This window comes from Eleutherodactylus coqui, chromosome 5 (assembly GCF_035609145.1).
Source record: "Eleutherodactylus coqui strain aEleCoq1 chromosome 5, aEleCoq1.hap1, whole genome shotgun sequence".
Lineage (NCBI taxonomy): Eukaryota > Metazoa > Chordata > Amphibia > Anura > Eleutherodactylidae > Eleutherodactylus > Eleutherodactylus coqui.
The window spans coordinates 157,657,832-157,674,408 of NC_089841.1; the positions used below are offsets into that span (position 1 = coordinate 157,657,832).

A 16,577-nucleotide genomic window follows, 5' to 3' on the forward strand; every position below is an offset into this window, starting at 1 on the left:
CGTGAAAACCCGGCCGATATATGGTCGTCTGAATGAACCCTCATGTACGTAGGCTGCACCATCCGCAAACTGTTTTTTTTCTCTATTCCTGCTAAATGTTCTGGTTTTCAATCACATTTTTCTGGTATGGTAAAACAATTTGTGGGCAAACAAAATGGCTCTTTGGAGGGTTTTTGCTTTAAAGGCATAGAAAAAGATAATGTACCGTATAGAGGGGGAGATAATTGGTCCTGATCGGTGAGGCTCTTTGGATACTTGAATTATCTACAAGGCACCCTAAGAGGTTTACCTATAAAAATGCTCTTCTGTATATTTACTGAAGGTGTAGTAATTAGTGCTTACATAGTATACCACAGTCTGGTTTTGCTCCATTGTTTGGGCTACACCCATATATTAATTACCACCTCAGGATCGGTCTTGTGGGTCTTAAATGGAACTGTATGTTCACTATATTTTATGCAGAGGAGACTCTTGTGGTTAGAAATGCATCTAGGTTTAGTCATTTTGGGCTTTCTAACCTGTTTTTCTACAACGGAATAATAGAAATAATTTTATTGGAGGTGCTGGATTATATTCTTCTCTTTATGTGCATTTATGGTTCAGTTAGGGTAGGTGACAGGGAGCCGGGTGGGGCACTTTTTTTACTGGTTCCCACCATTCAAGTCCGCACTGAACATGTGACTCTTTTAACAGCAGTGGAAACCAGGGAGCGGGTGAGTACAAAAAATACCTCCCCTGGCTCTGTCATCTGCACACTTTTCCCGAAAATAAGCCCTGGCCTAATTTTCGGAGACGCTTAAAATATAATCCCAAAAATAAGCACTAGTTACACTACATTAAAAAAAAGAATACGTTACCTAACCGGCTAGGTCCAGGTCCCTCTCACTGCTCTCTTGAGGTTCAGAACGGTTTGGCGCTGTTCCCACAGTCCTCAGCCGCTTGTACATTACCACTTTCTGGCTACGGAATTCATAAATTCCACCTCCAAGAAGCGGTGCCTGTGATTGGTTGGTTCTTCGACTGCTGCTCAGCCAATGCGATGGCTGTAATTTGCCACGGCTCAGCCAATTCATAAATCCTGCCTCTACAACGCAGTGGCTGTTGATTGGTTCTTCAACTGCTGCTCAGCCAATCAATGTAACGCTGGATGAACCAATCACAGCCATAGCACTGGTTCATCCAGCGCTGCATTGATTGGCTGAGCAGCTGTTGAAGAACCAATCACAGATGTTGTGTGAGCGACCAAGGATTACGGGAAGCAGCGCGAGGGACCTGTACTAAGCCTGCTAGGTTAGTATAAGTATATAAGACCTCCCCCGAAAATAGAAACCTAGTGCCTCTTTTGGGGCAAAAATTAATATGACAGGGTCTTCTTTTCAGGGAAACATGGTACCTTAACAGCACGATAACTTGGCACAGTATGGAGGTGACAGGTTCCCTTTAAGACTGATGCAATATATGTCAGTCTAAATAAATTCTCCCCTTTGTGCCTATATCAGGGCTAGCCTCTATGCCCATAGAACGTAGTCAGTGCTACCATATCAGTGTCAGCCATAGTTACTCTCATATCAGTATCAGAAACAGTAACAAGCCACAGTGTCTCCATAACAATGCCAGGCGTAGGGAGCCCAAACAGTAACAGCTATGGAACCCCCTTAAAAACGACATCTTCTCTTACCTGGAGCCATCATCTTGTACGGCCAAGCAGGGCGGTCTACAGAGGGCTGCAACATTAAAGCCAGAATATTGCATAAGTATTGGTCAGGGCACCAGTGCATCTCTCTACTGGCATGGTGTCAGGCGTGTATAGCCTTGGATCCTGAACAGTACTCGCCAGGGCAGGTTTTAATACCGTACCTCACCCTTGCTCATGGATTCGTGTATTGGAAGGGTAGGAAAAGTTTGGAGCACAAACTGCTTATTTTAAAAGAAAACCACTAGACACAATTACTAACCATGAAGAATCCTATAGCTGCCATGGTTGCGCTACTGCCAGAAAACCCTTCACTTGTCCTTTACAAAGAAAAGGACCTGCCAAGGAGATACCAACTTTGTATCTATTTTTGAAGAATACATTTGGCAGACCCATACTATACTGTTCAGAGCTGGTGTACAGTCTCTTTATACACAAGACACAAACGTGTACACATAGCTTCAGCATCTCCTAATCTTCATGTACTTTCTTCTTCTTTTATGCAGATTACATTGGGAACTTTCCCTTTTTTACACAAACAAGTGAGAGATCTTTCAGTAAAGAGTTCTTCACCGATTCTAAAGATTTTCTGCCAAGGAAATATTGATGCGTCCCTTTAAATGCGCTCCCAAAAATATGTTGTTTTTGGCTGAGGCGGAAGTCTTTTGTTAGAGATCGGAGCGGTTGGCTCCTTTGTCCTGCCTGATAAATGAGGCATGCTACTTTTGTTATCTGGATACATTTGTACATTCCCAGACCGGCGAGTGCTTCCCAGCCCGCCATTAACTCCTTGTGATTGGATGGCAGCCTGGTTAGTCCCTGAGACCAGAATGCTTGGCTTGGGTTTATATTAAACCCCCTAAGCTATATAATGAGAAGTCCTTTCCCCTCCAACCACTCCGCTACAAGTCGTTCCTTGTCTTACATGTCCATGGGATGTCGGAGTAGTGCACAGGCTGCTCCCAACTGGACACCTTTTTGTGCCACAGACTTGGCCATGCGTCGTCTGAGCAGATGACGTCCAATTATACAAGCAGATACTAAAAGAAAGGCGCAAAAGTAAAGCTGGTCCCTTTCTACATGAAGTGACCTACAACAGCCGGCATGACAGGAAAGATGGAAGAACTCGACAAGCTTGTAATGCAGCTTACAGATGGATGTGGGCGCTGTTATTGAATCCCTCTATATTTGAGGCTTACAACTGTAGAAGGGAGGGGGTATGTGTGGAAGTAGTGGAAATCCCTGCGCCATTCACCTGATAGAACACCTCATTTTAATGGGTTTGTTTACAAGTGTGTATTTAGCGCGTGCAATTGAGCCGCGCAAATCAAAAACACAGCATGCTCTATTTTCCTGCACATTTGCGCACCTTCGAATCGATTAGATTAGATCTAATTAGCCAATTTAATAGCTGTGAGCATCGGTGCGTGTTTTTTGTGCTAAATACTTGCGCGTGCAAAAACTACAGTAAAAAACGCTCACAAATATGCAAAGCTTGATGTGCAAACACATGGCACAAATACACATATGCTCCTGTGACACAGGCCTAAAGCTGACATTCTGCACTTTTGCCTCTTAGACCACTCTCAAATAAGCGCTGTTTTACTGCGTATTACGCGTCACTAAACGCCATGTATTTCAATGGGGCCTCTCACACTAGCGGTTTTGCGCCGTGAATTTCATGCACACAAAAAGTCTCGATGCCTGTCCTATTTTCTGCGTTTCAGCACGTATTTCACTGCACTAAATCACCCATTGAAACAAATGGGGTGCATGAAAAATGCAGTAAATACGCAATTGCACGTGTAATACTGCGTTTTACTCTATTTTTCATGCGGGTTATTATGCCACTGGAAGAGGAACAAAAAGTTGTGACATGATAAGCTTGCTGCACAAAACACACCATACGCGCACAAAAACGCAGGCTTGAACGTAGTAACACACTGAGGGGAAAACGCAGCGTTTTAACATACGTTCGTGTGTGAGTGACCTTAATCACCATTTAATTTAAACATGACTATACTGTGGTAGATGGCAAAAATAACAAAAACGATAACTCATTTACCAAAAAGGAAAAAATCTCCTTCTTTTACATCAAATGGGTTTCTATAAAACTACTAGATAGTGTATGATGTGTATATAATATATATATATATATATATATAGGCAGCTTACTAATGTATATTGTCCACCAAGGCCGCCTGCACACATACAGTGATTGCTGAGGAATTTCCACGGCAGATTCAGCTATGGAAATTTACAGTATAACTCAGGCGAAGATTTAAAAAATCTCCTTAAAGGGGTTGTCCCGCGGCAGCAAGTGGGTCTATACACTTCTGTATGGCCATAATAATGCACTTTGTAATGTACATTGTGCATTAATTATGAGCCATACAGAAGTTATAAAAAGTTTTTTACTTACCTGCTCCGTTGCTGGCGTCCTCGTCTCCATGGTGCCGACTAATTTTCGCCCTCCGATGGCCAAATTAGCCGCGCTTGCGCAGTCCGGGTCTTCTGCTCTCTTCAATGGAGCCGCTCGTGCAGAATGCAGGCTCCGTGTAGCTCCGCCCCGTCACGTGCCGATTCCAGCCAATCAGGAGGCTGGAATCGGCAATGGACCGCACAGAAGAGCTGCGGTCCACGGAGGAAGAGGATTCCGGCGGCCATCTTCACAGGTAAGTATAGAAGTCACCGGAGCGCGGGGATTAAGGTAAGCGCTCCGGTAAGCTTTCTGTACGTCCCTGCATCGGGGTTGTCTCGCGCCGAACGGGGGGGGGGGGGGTTGAAAAAAAAAAAAACCCGTTTCGGCGCGGGACAACCCCTTTAAGAGCTTATTCAGACAACTGTATATCGGCCGCGTATTCACGCCGGCGTCCCTCTCTGCAGGGGGAGGAGGCTGAAAGAGCCGGGAGTAGTGCTCTGAGCTCCCGCCCCCTCTCTGCCTCTGGGATGGGGGTGGAGCTAATTCCCAGAAATTAGCCCCACCCTGTCCCGCCTGCTCTCATTGCAAATAGTGCACAGGGGCAGAGAGAGAGGGGGGGGGAGAGGAGGCAGAGAGGAGGCGGGAGCTCAGTTCCTGCTCCCAGCTCTTCCAGCCTCTTCCCCCTGCAGAGAGAGACGCCGTATATTGGCCGGTGTGAATACCCGGCCGATATACGGTTGTCTGAAATAGCCTTCACATGGAAAATAATTTCTTTCAAAAACCCCATGGATTCTATATCCACAACCTGTCTACTAATGCTGCGGATTTCACCCCAAGAGCTAAGATGTGCGGCAGATCCGCTATAAACACAGCCACAACATTCCACCGTTGAGGCACGAGTTTGGCCACCGGGGCCTTGTGGTGCATTTGCTGTCGGTTTTCCACTGCAAAAAGCCAGCATTAATAACGCCAAGTGTGACGGTGGCTTGGTTCTGCGCCATTTTGTTTCTTTAGCCATGCCCCCTCAGCAGCCAAGCAGTCTTACAGGACGATGCAGCCGCTCTGTGCAAGAATAGCCGGCAATGAAGGAGCATGAGATACAACCCCATCTAACAGTGCCTGCCATAATCTGCACCCGTGCCCGTTTCCCTCCTGAACGCAGGAGAATGGCGCAGGTGCAGAGCATGGGAGTCACTGGTGGATGCAGTTGTGTCAGACGCCGTTTCACTGGCGGTTATTTATAGGAGTGAATGGCGGCACCTTCCTGCGAGAGTATTTGGATGGGAATACCCCTCTCCTACTGTAAACTGAGGAAGAGCTGGACAGTTAAAATGTGATCCGTGACAAGTAGTTTGTGAGCTTTCAGCTACCGTGTTTTCCCGAAAATAAGACAGTGTCTTATATTAATTTTTGTTCAAAAAGGTTTAACTTTTTTTTACATGTATAGCTGCCTGGACACTATTTAAATTGACTTTTTTAATTAACTGTTAGCAGGGCTTAATTTTGGAGTAGGGCTTATATTTCAAGTATCCTCAAAGCCTGAAAAATCATTTTGCATCCTCAAAAATTCTGGAAAATCATGCTATGTCTTATTTTCAGGGAAACAGGGTAGTAACAGGTTTTTCTATACTGTATACAGAATATAAGTAAAAAAGATATGAAAAGAGCAAAAAATGATGATAGAGGCTTGGGCTTACATTTGCTAACTACTAAGGAATTGAAAAATCCTAGAAAACCCTTTAAAAGTCGTATTCTAACTACGTTATGGGGCTCAAGGGTGGTGGAAAGGGGGGTGGGGTGCTGTGCTTCATAATTAGTGGGTCCTCCGCTTCAGTGCTGTACCCCTGAGAATTCAGCGAGTGCGCACAGCGCAACTCTTTTCGGAAGGCTCTATGCACCCGCTCTGCCATAAAGATCAATGAGAGGCGCACGCAGCCCTCTGAAGAGTCGCGCAGTGTGCAGACACTGATATTTCAGGGGCGCAGCGCTGGAACGGGGGACATAGAACAGGGGTGGGGTCTGGGGAGCTGTCACCCTTGAGCTCCATAAAGTAGTTTAAGGGGATGAAGGTGCTGACCACTTCCGTTTCAGCATTTATGTTATGTCCATTGACTCCAATGAAAGCCATCCGGGCATAGCCCATACAAAATCACAGCATGCTGCGAAATACCCCCCTCAACTTTTTTTTGCGTGTTGCAGTAAAACTACTTCTTCTCGTGCTTTTGTGGCCGCTGCATGCAGACAATAGGCGCGCATCCCCTGCGCTGTACTGCTGGGCACCCGCCCCTCGCACGCTCTGCGGCCGGGCCATCTGGCACACGTATCCATATTACACTCAAGTTCGGCACTAACAACCAATCAGGTTGAATCAGTACCGTGCAGTGCCCGGCGCTAGCAGACACGCCCACTACACATTAGCTAACAGCAGAGCGCACGCAGGTATCAGGCAGCAGCGAGCATACACCTGTATCTACTCACATGACTGGGCAACAGGCGGCGGCGACGGTCACATGACCGGGGGCGTGGCTACGCACGTGACATTACCGCACATTGTACCCGCTGACAGGGTTAGTGTGGGACTGTAATAACCTGCAGGAGAGCTGTTATACTCCCTGCCCAGAGACACCACCGTACGAGCACATTACAGTTTCTTTTTGAGCAGGCGCGGCGGGGCAGCCCTCGGGGTCCTCGCACTCATGGCGGCCTTGTGGCGGCGCCCGGTCAGGAGAAGCGTCCTCTTGCCGCTCACGTGTTGTCGGGGTTTAGCAGGTATCTGTCGTCCCGGGAGCCGGAGCCGTGAACGGGGAGGACATTGTGTGACTGACGGGACATGTCTCCGTGAGAATGGTTCCGCCCCGCGGACACCAGCAGAGTTGTCATAGGGACACATTTCTTCCCGCTGTATGGCGGCACACTGGTTGATAGTATAAACACTAAAGACCCATTAAGATGCACTAGTTATCACAAAAAATCATAATGACCGAAAGTGCGATAATCGTTACGTCTAATCACGAGCCGCCGTTCATTCAGCCTGCTTAAAGCATTGGCGCCTCCTTCACTTCTCGTTATGTCTGACCGTGTGACTGAGCGATTCCCAGCCGTAAATGTGTGGTCACCTGAGGGAATACGTGGGGTGTGTCCTCGGAGTGTATGATGATGTACTCTGCGTATGACGATCACCGAGCGTCTGTAAATACACGCTAAACGCAGGAAGCCTCCATGTTTACACGCAAATCAGCGCAATTTTGTCTGTTCTTTTTTTTTAGGTACTGAGGAAGAGGCCTGCAGAGAATCGCAGGGCGGCGGCGTATGTCGGCACGTGAATACACTGCGCAGACCGCGGTACGCACACGCCCTGTGGACGCACCTGTAGAGCAGCCTGCTTCTTAAGCCGCCTGCAGACGGGCGGGTCGGATCTGGCGGCGAGGATTCTCGCTGCTGGACCCGACCCGAGCGCTTGCAGGGACCAGCGTGTACTCACCCGCGCCCGCGGCTGTTTGATGTGCCGAGCCAGCAGTGGGTGAGTGACAATTCTGTGCGGGGCTCTGCGATATTTCGCGCAGCCAAACCGCGGTCGTCTGCATAGGATTGCGTTTTGTTAATGCAATCCTATGCAGGCTTCCAGCGGCGGAATTTCCGCTCGTGTGCAGGCGACCTTAGGCCTCCTGTCCACGGGTGATATGTCATTGCGTTATCTGCATATCCATCCGCAGGTAACGCAGTGATCACTTCCCATAGGCTAACTATGGAAAGTGCAGCCCGACGTCCACGAGCGGAGAGTCATAGCGATTCTCTGCTCGCGGGATTTAAATCCTGGAATGCTGTGATTTGCCGCGATTCTCCACGGTGATCCAATCTGTTAGATATGCCCACCGCAGACACCCGGCAGTGCCCCCCCCCCCCCCCCCCCCCCCATCCTCCCCGTGGAGGAGTATCGCTAGCGATATTTCGTCATGGCCGTGGACAGGCAGCCTTACTCGTGGATGCAAGGTGATTTTCAGGCATCTGTGGAGTTCCAATCCGCTCGCGTGAGCAATAGAGGGTCAGACATGGTTTCCATCGATATCCGTGTGAAGCATCGCACTCACATGCACATCGCACGGCGCGCCACAGACCTGCGACGCATTACAGGTCCCATTGCATCTAATGGGCGATACGTTCCGAGGGACGTGATACGATAGAGCATGGCACGATTCTATCCCGCTAACATCGCTCGCGTATATGACTCCATCTAGAAGGTCATACTGGCACGTCTCGCAGTGCGCACATCTCGCCCGTCTTTTGGCTCAGTTGCAGTGCAGCAGATTTATCACAGTTCAGCTGTTGAATCTCTGGACTGTTGGGTGGAACTTCCTGCCACCTATTGACTAAGTTTACACCAAAATTTGGTGCAGTTTTTAGTGCACAGTGGGGCATTTAGGCCACACCCTCTTTCTTCATAGCCATGCCCCTTTGTCAGACTAGTCCTAAAGTGCTCCAAAGTCTAAGGCCGGCTGCACACGACCAGGTCGGATTCCCGATGCAGGAGCCCACCCGGCCGGTGACCCCCACGTACCTGTAGGTTGTCTTCTTTATCTGTACCACTGATGGGCCGGTTGGCAAGCTGTCGGACATTCGCAGTACAGATTTTCCTGCGCCGTCGCTAGGCAGTGACGGGGGTCCTGCGAACTGTGTGCAGTGTTAACTGTGGAAGGGCTGCGGGTCGATCGGCTTCCATTTCCTTCAATGGAAGCCGTCCGTGTGGACACCGCACACAAATAGAGCATGCTACAATTTTTTTTCCTCTGCAAGTGGAAAATCGCAGTTTATTTCCGCTCATCTGCAGTAAACCGCTTCTCCATAGCAGCTATGGACGGTATTTGCTGCGGAATCCGGAGGCAGGCGCCAGTTCCAGACTCCGCAATGCACATCCACCCGTGTGCAGCCGGCCTAAAACCATGCTAGGTTTGTTGCAAACCACATTTTACCTTATTAAATCATTTTTGCTAGTACAACGTGTGCCCGGAAACTGGCGTACCCCCCCCCCCCCCCCCCGAAACCCCTGCAGAGCCAGTTACTGGCGTTGGTGTGTAATAAATAAACTGCGTGCGCAAAAAATACAGCGCTATATAGGTTTTTTTCTTGCAGTGCTGGCCTACAGATGATGTATACGACGGCACGCCATACTGTTATGGACGATGAGCCTAGCGGTTGGCGCATACGTTGAACTATTTTCCTGGTGTCCCTTTGACAGGGATTTTCACTAGTTTCCTCTATATTAGGAGAATACAATAGCATAGGGAACTACCTTATTGTACACTCAAATGGTTCTCTTCAAGGGTCTGTCACGTGGCGGTCTTCAGTACCTGTGCACAGAACGCCCAAGTGTGTGTGAACAGTAACTAAGGGTCCATTTACACACAAAGATGATTGCTCAAAAGATGGCTTTTGAGCAATCGTTTTGCGTAAACTACTAATTGGTACTAATGCTAATTAGTAGCTTATTAATGCGTGTGAGCCACAGGTAGCTATCTTCAGAGAACAGTGGGTGGTCTGTTCTCTGAATACATTCCCTTTGTTCTGCCATGGGGCTGACAGCTGAGACAATGTAATCAGCACTCCCTGCGGAGAACACAGCATGAAGTCCCCACTAGCAGCTCTTTTGCCGAACAATGGATTTTATACTGAACATAAAATCGTTCGGCAGAGAAGTGAAAGATGGGCACATTTACACACAACAATTGTCGCTCAAAAGATGGCTTTTGAACAAATTTTGACAGATAATTGTGTGTAAAAGGGCCTTTAGTGCCCAGTGGAGAGCAATGGATGCTCTTTTTGCATCCATCAGGTGCTTAACCCCTTGAGTGGCAGGTTTTCTACCACCCTGTCGTGCCCACCAGGGCAGGTTTTTTAAAATGGTCTAATCATTGAATTTCAACTAGTTTTGCAGTTGCGTCTCAAGAGCCATAACTTTTTCATTTTTCCATTGACACGGCCATATAAGGGCTTGTTTTTTGCGGGACAAGTGGTGATTTTTTAAACAGGGGGGAGGAAAAAAAGAAATGGGGAAAAAAGAAAAAAAGGGGCCATGTCATTAAGGGGTTAAATAATGTATTAACTTCCTTCTCTGGGTCATTACGACGCACATGGATACCACATGTGTGATTGTATTTTTGATTTTTTACAAAGTAAAGGGAGACAAGGGTTTTTTCTATTTTTTTAATTTTTTTTATTTTTTTTTTTTTATTTTTTTTTATTTTTTGTCCCTTTAGGGGACTTCCACAGGGACCCATCAGGACCCCTGATCACATTCCGGGGGTCCGATGATGACAGCCCTTTACATGCTGCAGTGACAACCCTTTACATGCTGCAGTCACATAGACTGCAGCATGTAAAGGGTTAACACAGCAGAGATCGGAGGTTTTCTCTGATCTCTGCTGTAAGAGCTAGCACCTAGCTGTCCTCTGACAGCTAACAACCAGCTCTCCCTGCCACAGAGACCATCAGCTTGCTTCTGACAAGCCGATGGTCTCTATGGCAACCTGTAAACAAAGCAGGAGGTTGCCGACATGTCGGCAATATCTTCTGCTGTTTTTTCAAAGCCCTTGCACTGCTCTGTGTGGGTCTGTGCAGGCAGAGCACACTGTCACAGCTTGTGGCATTGTGCTCTGCAGCTCCCATAGTGATACATAGCCCGGAAATCTTCCGGGCTATGTTGCTATGAGCAGTGGAGCTCGTCCCCGGAAATTTTCCGGGCGTGCCACTCAAGGGGTTAAAGGGAAATTCATATAATGGTTTAACCCAGAATTCTGTCTAAAGAAAGTCACCAATTTTATGTGAAAGTCCAATTTGTGCAAAATTTTTCTTCTTTTCAGCATTTTCTGCCAGCCTTGACACTGCTAAAAAGTTGGCAGGGCTTGGCAGGAGAGGGCAGGTCACTGTAATCTGCTATAATTTATGCCAGAAATTGGTGTAAATTATCATAGAAATCTCCTCCCAGGTTTTACCTGCTGTAGATTTCACAGAAAGGCATGCAGATGCCCCAAGATGGGACAAATGTATGAAAAGGGGCAGGCCTCTTAACCCCTTTAGTGGCACGCCCAGAAAATCTTCGGGGCTTGCTGCACTGACTATGTGTGGAAAGCATTTTCCTGAGAGTGCGCCAAACGTAGACACGGAGTGCGGTGTAGGTATATCCAAGGCGGCGAAATGTGCATTATTCCGTTGGTTTTATGGGGAAACAACCATTTCTCTCACATCTCCATTCATTTCATCTGAAACTCTAAAGGCAGGTGGCAACAGTGGGCATCAGCTGCTACTTCTGCTCGCTGTACGAATAGGTGCCTATACCCAAAATGTGCCGCTCTACACACTCAGATGATGTCATCATTGTAAAAGTACCATCTGGTTGCTATCAGTGCTTAGTGTGTTACTATGCGCAGGCCCATGTGACTTGACCCTTCCAGTGCTGCGCTGGCGCTGCTACTTGTGGGCATAGAGCCCTGGACGTTGGTTCTGATCACAAAGATGAATGCAGAAGTATTATGCCATCGCTAAGTCGTCTGGCCGCACTGATCTTCATGGCTTTCCCCCACACAGCGACGGCCCTCACTGTGCATAGTGCATTATTTGTAATGTTATCTAGGGAAGCAAGAACTGAATATTTGATGTGTAATTCTTCTATTTTTTTCATTACAGCCATACACTCTGATTATGATTTGCTGGTGATTGGCGGAGGCTCTGGAGGTCTTGCTTGTGCCAAAGAAGGTATGAGCTGCATAAGTTTGTAGAGTTAATGATGGCCCCTCAGATATGTGACCGAACCTGCAGGACCCTTCATATCTCAGTTTACACAGTATGCCTGTAGTAAATAGCAATGTTCTATATATGTAGCAGAAACAAATTGTGCCGTGGATCACTTTCACACGGCAGTGTTTGTAAGCCAAAGCCTGGAGTGAGTCCAAGATCTAGAAGACTACACTGCTTCTCTGTTCACGTCCCTCTTCTGGTTTTCGCTGACGAATACTGATGCAAAATACCACTGTGTGAAAGTGGCCAACTTCACACGACTGAAAATGCCATCCCAACCATGGATCCTATGGGGTGATCAGACTTGTCGTCAGGCCGGCATTTGCAGCTCCATTTCAGTGTGGATCCCGCATGGACAGCTTCCATTGAAGTCAATAGAAGTCCATCCTCTCTGAACGCCATTACAATACAGAATGTGCATACAGCTCTACTTCTTCCTGAAAAATGCCGGATAGCCCGATGGAATCTGAACGGACCCCATTAGAGTCAGGGAAGTCCCCTTGGTGCTGCCGTCGATTCAGTCAATGGATGCCGTTGTCCTGCTCTCATAATGGAAAGCGGAACCCCTTAGCTCGGATGTGAATGGGATTTAATACAGACGTCCCCCTGTATTCTGCTCGTGTGAATAGTGTAAATGCCTTGTGATGAAAGACATATTCCACACATGAACAACAATGGGATGCTTCAGGAATGTTATATATATGTTATTATTTTTCTATTAAATTACGTAAAAGCATATAGAAAAAGCCTGTTGTGACGGGGCGTTGGGAGCCTGTGTGACAGACTGCATTGTTAGGGGTGGGAAGAATAACGTGGCATGTGATGCTATATTTCTGTCAGCACATCCCATTATAAGCTGACTAGGTCTGCTGCTCGCCGCCAGTGTCTGTTAGATGAGGCGGTTTCCATTTATGACTGAAACCACGACAGAGTGATGTGGACAGTGCCCAAGTGTGTTTCTTTCGTTGCGTCTTGTTTCTACGGCGCACAAACAGCAACAAAAATGACAAGATAACTTTATTATATGTGTTAGTACGATTACTACGATACCAATATTATATAGTTTTTATTTTTTTTTTTGCTGTACTAAATTAATTTTTTTTAATTTTTGTAAATTATTTTCTGCCGCCATCTTCTGAGTACAATAACTTTTTTATTTTTCTGTCGACATAGTTGTGCGAGGGCTCATTTTTTGCGGGATATCCTGTAATTTGCTCTGGTACCATTTTGGAATACATGCAACGTTTTTATCGCTTTTTATTGCAATTTATCTTGGAGACAGGGCGACCAAAGAAGCGCATTTCTGGCGCTCTTTATTTTTCTACCACAGAATTATACATTGGGGTGCACTGACGTAGTAGAATTGGTGTGGATTTTCTGTAGCCAAAAATGTGCCACAAAAAAAACGCTTAAACATCCACACTATTGGTACAAGGCATAACAGACTTGAAAAAGACTCGCTAAGAGTCGAAACGTTGTTTCTGCGTTTGCAGGAATGAAGCAATTTTACTTGCACCAGATTGCTGCCATCTTCACCCCTCTTTTTGGATTCACACTACTGGTACAGATTTTGTCATGGAATAATTTGTCGTGGATCCTCAACAGACTTAATCCCTTCAATTAATATGGTGAAATCGGCTGCGGATCTATGTCAAAAGCCACATAAAATTCCACACCAAATTGTGTGGATCCGCACAGAATTATGCTGTATGTGAACGCACCCCTACTGTGTGCCCGTGGAGTTGCAGACAGATTAGTTTCATTGACAATAAGGGCTCATTCATCTGACCGTATGCGAGTCACGTAGTGTTTTATCAGTCTGTGTGAGGGCTGATGAGTCGGCTACTGCCGCGTATGGCATGAGTGCATTGCACATGACCGCATAGCTCGCGCCTGATGTTATGTGACTTTTTTTTTTTTTAATTACCTGCTCTGTCTCATAGCAGTATTGTGTATGTATCGTCGCATATACACAATATATGGCTTTGCATATGCTGTCCATAAAAAAGTATACCGCTGCGATCTTTTTCTCGAACGTATCTACATACAGTGTTTACACACTAATGTGAATTGATCAATGAAAGTCCTATGTTCTGTTATTGACTCCATACACCTCCGAAGTCGTGTGAATGAGCCCTAACTGGAGGCTTTACTGCATTTTTGTTAAAGGTGGGATTAAAAATCCAGCGGATTCTGCCCAGTGCTAGGTGCAAAATCTGTGTGAAAATAAATTTTTTTTTTCTAATGACCGTTTTCACTATCACTGCTTGCTGTCAGGATTGCCTGTATTCTTGTTCCACTGACAGACCAATGTTTTTCTTCTCAGCTGCCCAATTTGGAAAGAGAGTTGCGGTATTTGATTATGTGGAGCCATCGCCCCAAGGTATAACTGCTTGGTTAATTGTAATAAAGAAAAATGTATATAGGATTGGGCGTGGTATACTCTACATGTCTGCTTTCTGAATATATGCAAATAAGGAAGATAGAACAATGGGCGCTGCAGGTGTTGTTCCATCTGCCTTATTTGCATATATCTCCCAGAGGAGCATGATTGGCCTTATAAGTCTCCTCACTCACCTTGTTGGTGCTCTCCCTAAGGAGACATGATACCCCTCCCGACCCACGTCTATAGGCCTCTCATTAGCCAAGCCAGGATCCTACTGCACACTGATGAGGGGCAAAAACCCCAAAACAGCTGTCTGTGTATGGATTCTGGCTTGGTTTTCAATTTCCAATCATTGTTATAAAGACCTGTATAAAGGGTCAATCATTGATTTGCAGGAATGCTGCCTTCCAATAGGTGGCGCTGCAGAGGTATTGTTCCATCTTCCTTATTTGCATATTACCCGGAGGAGCATGAATGGCCTAACAAGTCTCCCAACTCACCTTGTTGCTGCTCTCCCTAAGAGTGATGTTACCCCTCCCGACTCATATCACTGCCCTCCCACTAGTCAAGCCAGAAACCTACTGAACACTGATGAGGGGAAAAAAAATCAAAACACCTGTCTGCGTATGGATTCTGGCTTGGTTTTCAATTCCCTATCTTTGTTAAGGCCTGTATAAAGGGTCGGACATTGATTTGCCTGAATGCTGCCATTCCAATAGGTGGTGCTGCTGAGGTGTTGTTCCATCTTCCTTAATTGCATATATCAACCAGAGGAGCATGGATGGCCTTATAAGTCTCCTCACTCATCTAGGTGTTTCCTCAAGGAGAGATGTTACCCCTCCTGACTGCTTTCTGAATGTAATAATCATAACAGATTATTCTATATTTCTGGATATGTCTATTTAGTACCTTTGTGCAAGTCTCAGGCGTCATCGGGCCCTTTTACATCGGCAGATAATCTGCACATGCTAACGATCGCTGACTGACAATGAGCATGCTAGCGCTCCTGCCCTCTGTGTATATGAGCTGATGTCTGCTCTATGTGGACGGTCGATCATTAAGGCAATGGTTGGTACAGCTGTCAGCGATCGGCTGCACATCTCGCTGTTTACATGAGAGATGTGCCGCTGACCAGCCAGCAATTTTGTGTCATAAAGGTGAATCTAATCAGCCGAGGTATGAGCATTTGCTTATTCGTTGGATGAACGTTGTCCTTTTACACATTAATGGGTGAACAAGTGTTAGTAGGAACGCTCAGGCCTGATAATCAGCCTATGTAACACAACTAGGAACATCACCGTTGGGGAATGGTGCATCTAGTGCCTGCAGCCTCCACGCCAGGAGCTTCCATAGCAGCTGTTGTATTATGTATGCTGTCAGATCCCCCTTGTGGTAGCTGCGGGCAGTCAGAGGCTCATCATCTAGGTCTATTGCTGTGTGGATGGACGCAGCAGATGTCGAATTCTCCATCACAAATATATAACCCTTACAGATAAGGGCTCATTCACACCAATGTTGTCCTCTGCTCAGTCTTTCCGTCTCTGTTCTGTGTTTGGAGTAGAGAGATGGAATTGAATGGATCCATTTTTACCAGCATTGATTTCAGTGGGGTTTTCAAAAAATGGAACACAAAGGGAAAGCTTTATGTTTGCTTCCTTTCCTTAAGTTTGTCTTTTAAACAGAACCTGGAGTAGTCTGCAGCTCTAGTAGGTCAATTTTAAAGTGAGACGGAAACCTAATGGAACGGACGCACACGGACAGTTTCCCTTTTTAAAAAATGGATCCGTCTTGACCGTGTCTTAATTCCATCTTTCTGCTCCACACAAAGGCAAGGAGATGGAAACCTGAACAGAGGATACATGTTAGTGTGAATGAGCCCTACGATATATTATCGGATTGTTTTGGACTAGTTTTCAGTATATAAGAGTACTGTGTTAACTCTGTTTATATGGGCGCTCTGACACTGCTTCTGGGGGATGCTCCTGGCACTGACCGTGTCCATCAATAGAGTGCATTCAATACAGTGAATATCAGTATATACTCGTCTATAGAAAATGCCAATACATTTTCAGCAGGAGAAACACAATTTTGCTACATTATATTGTGTCGGGTGTGGACCCACAACATGTGGCCGTGTCCTGACGCCGTGGGATCTGTAACAAAGTACACCCCAGAGCTAATGAGTGGGGTTTTACCAACATGCGGAAAAAATCTCAGCTAATTTTAAAGCATGCCTAATACATGGCTGATTTGCTGTGTGATTTTGCTGCAGATTTCACTTAGTAGTA

The 16,577-nt window shown here is 46.3% G+C and overlaps 2 protein-coding genes across 3 annotated transcripts in view; one reads left to right on the top strand and one right to left on the bottom strand.

Annotated features, from left to right (window-relative positions):
• Positions 1-6,607, bottom strand: part of LOC136627942 (catechol O-methyltransferase-like) — a 63,721-nt gene extending 57,114 nt beyond the window's left edge. The window contains exon 1 of the mRNA XM_066603480.1: positions 6,594-6,607. The gene's annotated coding sequence lies outside the window, so the exon portion shown is untranslated. The remainder of the gene's footprint in view (positions 1-6,593) is intronic.
• Positions 6,608-6,677: 70 nt separating this feature from the next.
• TXNRD2 (thioredoxin reductase 2) overlaps positions 6,678-16,577 on the top strand; it is a 107,706-nt gene continuing 97,806 nt past the window's right edge. Inside the window, exons 1-4 of one of the 2 annotated variants that reach the window (XM_066603475.1) lie at positions 6,811-6,884; positions 7,382-7,457; positions 11,793-11,861; positions 14,230-14,286. Coding sequence is in view for 1 of the 2 variants with exons in the window: in XM_066603474.1 (XP_066459571.1) it covers positions 6,812-6,884; positions 11,793-11,861; positions 14,230-14,286 (199 nt within the window). In the remaining variant the exon portion in view is untranslated. Of the gene's footprint in view, positions 6,885-7,381; positions 7,458-11,792; positions 11,862-14,229; positions 14,287-16,577 lie in introns of both variants that reach the window. The other variant, XM_066603474.1, reaches the window with a different exon arrangement.